The sequence below is a fragment of the Cynocephalus volans genome, chromosome 12 (genome assembly GCF_027409185.1).
Source record: "Cynocephalus volans isolate mCynVol1 chromosome 12, mCynVol1.pri, whole genome shotgun sequence".
NCBI classification, from domain to species: Eukaryota; Metazoa; Chordata; class Mammalia; order Dermoptera; family Cynocephalidae; genus Cynocephalus; species Cynocephalus volans.
In genome coordinates this window covers 103738984-103742577 of record NC_084471.1, presented here as the reverse complement: position 1 = coordinate 103742577, position 3594 = coordinate 103738984, and the positions used below count along the sequence as shown (strand labels likewise).

The 3594-nt window shown below is 33.8% G+C and overlaps 1 protein-coding gene across 1 annotated transcript; it reads right to left on the bottom strand.

The window, feature by feature from the left end:
* Window positions 1–479: 479 nt before the first annotated feature.
* Window positions 480–1481, bottom strand: LOC134391819 (olfactory receptor 5T2-like). Its single transcript, XM_063115741.1, has one exon. It carries the CDS (start codon window positions 1434–1436, stop codon window positions 480–482), a length of 957 nt encoding a protein of 318 aa, XP_062971811.1. The 5' UTR covers window positions 1437–1481.
* Between the last annotated feature and the right edge of the window lie 2113 nt (window positions 1482–3594).

Below are 3594 nucleotides of genomic sequence, written 5' to 3'. Positions count from 1 at the left end.
GATCTGAGCTTATGTGAGCAATGGCTTTTCTGTGGATTAGGTACTATTTGATCAAGTTAATCAGATATAACTGTAATATTATTTATGACTACAGCTATGAGAGCCTATAAAATTGGAGTTATATGGAGATAAATGAAAATGATATGCAGCATTTTAATGTAAAGATTACATATACAAAAGCTTGTGTGCTTGTCTTTCATGTATAACCATCAGTCTTAGCACCTATGTATATATATGGGTAAATATATCTTTAAATATAAATACATGTGTATACACGAATATCAGAATGAACATAGAAAAAGAAAACTGGATGATACAGTTTTTCAGCATGTAAAAATGGTAACAGTATAGGGAGAGGGTGGCCAATGATATTTACTTCAAAATGTCCAAGAACAGAATTAAACTAATAAATTAAAACCAACATTTCCTCATACCTTCTTGATATTGAGGTACGGAATATCACTCTCAATTGTTTTCTATTAGTTTTCGGCATGAAAATATACTTTATTGATAAACCAATTTTCCCCAAACACTTTTTGCATTGCCACTTTTACATCTTTGTTCCTTAAACTGTAAATGATGGGATTCAGCATGGGAATCACAATGGTGTAGAATATTGACACTATCATGTCATGCTCCAAAGTGTAGCTGGAAGTTGGTCTCACATACATGAAGAGAACAGTTCCATGAAAAATGGACACTCCGGTTAGGTGAGAGCCACATGTAGAGAACACTTTTCGTCTCCCTTTAGCAGAGTGCATCCTCAGAACGGCCACCAGAATGAAAACATAGGAGACCAGGACTATTAGTATAGTCAATATCTCAATAGAGCCAGAAAAGTAGAAGAGAAGAAGCTGGTTTGTGTGAATGTCAGAACAAGAAATAGCGAGGAGAGGAGGGATATCACAAAAGATGTGTCTAATTTCATTGGATCCACAGAAGGACAGGCTGAATGTGGCCACTGTGTGTGTAGTAGCATGTAAAATGCCACCGACATAGGAAGCAACCATGAGTGGCAGGTAGACTCTGGGTGACATGCTTAATGAATACAGAAGTGGGTTGTAGATGGCTACATAGCGATCATAAGCCATTGCAGCCAAGAGAAAGCACTCCGTGGTTCCCAAAGAAACAGCGAGAAACATCTGTGCTGCACATCCAGGGAATGAAATGACTTTATCTTCTGACATAAAGTCTACTAACATATTTGGTGTAATAACTGAGGAATAGCAGGCATCCACGGAAGACAACACACTCAGAAAATAGTACATGGGGTTGTGAAGCCGGGAATCACCAATGACTAGTACAATGAGTCCTAAATTTCCCATGAGTGTAAAGAGGTAAATTGCTAGAAACAAGAAGAAAAAGGTGATCTGCAGTTCAACATTATCCGTGAGGCCCTTCAGAACAAATATGGTAACTTCAGTGATATTCTCCATGTTGAAATCTCATAGAACAAACTTGAAGGTATTTGTAAAATTATAGTTCACCTCACTATAAACAATGAGCAATATTTTCACTCAAGGGAACGTGAAAATGCCTTCACATATATACATTCTTGTACGCATGATTTTCTAGCAGCATATCAGAAGACAGTGGCCAGTGTTCACGCCATTCACTGCAGAATCAAATATAAGAGAGACATGTTCACTGATACACTGAACTCTTACCAATGCAAAAACCATCAGGTCAACTGGATAATTTACCACTTAATTCTATTAGCTGTTTTCTTATTAAATAACATTAAACCCAAAAGTGAGTGCATAAAAAAAATTCTAGCTGACATCCAAACACATGAAACAGATTTCAGTGAACCGAGCATTAGAATACAATACCAGAATTCTAGATATTTTAGCAAGTGTGTGTAATGATTTCCTATAATGTATAAAAGCATACACTGTATTAGGAGTACATTTATTTACCTCTATAAACATAAATTTAATATATATTTTTTCTGGGTTCCCAGACGTGTTAATTTTTAATCCTTAGGCAGATTCTGTATAAGTCAGATTTTGATTAATACATATAATTCACACATGTAACAGGCAAGAACTATATTATTTAGTACTTGGTGGTTAGTGGCTAAAGTGTTTAATAAAAAAACAACATGATTGTTCTTGACATATTCTGTTCTATCTTCCAAAATATTTTCTCTTACCTGTGGAACAGCAAATACTGGTTTAGGTACACTATGAATAAGGATAATTTAGACTGCTTATATGCACTTATTCAACTGTTGATGAAATCCACAAGAGATGCCCCTAGGGGAATATGCCCTAATTATCTCCTGGTTCAAAATAGTAATATAATGATTTACTACATAATAAAACAGTAAATGATTTTTAATTAGGCCCTAAATGCTGTTACATACTGAATGGAGTTTTTTGGTTAATTTCAAATGCTTTACATTTGCATTTCCTTTATAATTAGTGATGTCACATCTTTTCATACATCTGTTGGCTATTTGCATGTCTTCTTCAGAGAAAAGTATATTCAAGCCCTTGCTCAGTTTTAATTCAGATGCTTATTATTGTTGTTTCCATAATTATTGCTGTTGAGTTACAGGAGTTCCTTAGGTTTTTTGTTTGTTTGTTTGTTTGTTTTTCAATGTCAATTTCTTATTAGATACATGGTTTGCAAATATTTTCTTCAGTTTTTTAGGTTTGTTCACTCTACTGATAGTTTTCTTTACTGTACAGAAGATTTTCAGTATGATGCAGTCCTACTCATCTAATTTTGTTTTTGTTGCTTGATTTTTGGTGTCATATCCCCCAAATCATTGCCAAGCCCAAAGATCTGAAGCTTTTCCCCTTTACTCTCTTCTAAAAATTTTAGTTTCATGACTTATGTTTAAATCTTTAAACCATTTTGAGTTCTTTTTTGTCTGTGGTATAAAACAATGGCCCTACTTCTTTATTTTGCATTTGTATAGTCAGTTTTCCCAGTACCAGTTGTTGAAGAGGCTATCCTTTCCCCACATGTATTCTTGGCACCTATGTTGAAGACCATTTGAATATATATTTGTCAAATTGTTTCCGGGGTCTCTATTCTTTTCATATGAGGTCTAAATATCTGTCCTTATTTCAGTACCATGCTGTTGAATTATCATGGCTTTGTAATATACATAATTTTTAATTTTCATATTACAGCATTTAATTATTTAATTTTCTTTTTTTTATTAAACATGTTTATGTATTACAGAGTGATATTTTGATGCATGTATACAATATGTGATGTTTAAAGCAGGATTATTAAAACATTCATCATAACAAACATTTTTCACATCTTTGTGTTGAGAATAGTTGAACTCCTCTCTTCTAGCCATTTGAAAATATACAGTAAATTATTCTTAATTATAGATAACTAGGACAACTGTAGAACACTAGAACTTAGTCTTTCTATCTAGCTATAAGTTTGTATACATTAAACACCCATATCAACAATTTTTAGTGAAATCTACATCTACATAATTTCATTGAAATGACATTTTAATTTTCATGAAGGTGCCTGTGGAGATAGTTCTTTGGAAAGTACAGATCACAGGAGTTTCATGTGACAGCAGAGATAACTGGAGTGAAGTCCAGTGGACTCCCAGGG

Bases quoted from the DNA above. Each gene is read 5' to 3' on its own strand.
- LOC134391819 (XM_063115741.1), bottom strand. From the start codon at position 1,436: ATGGAGAATATCACTGAAGTTACCATATTTGTTCTGAAGGGCCTCACG.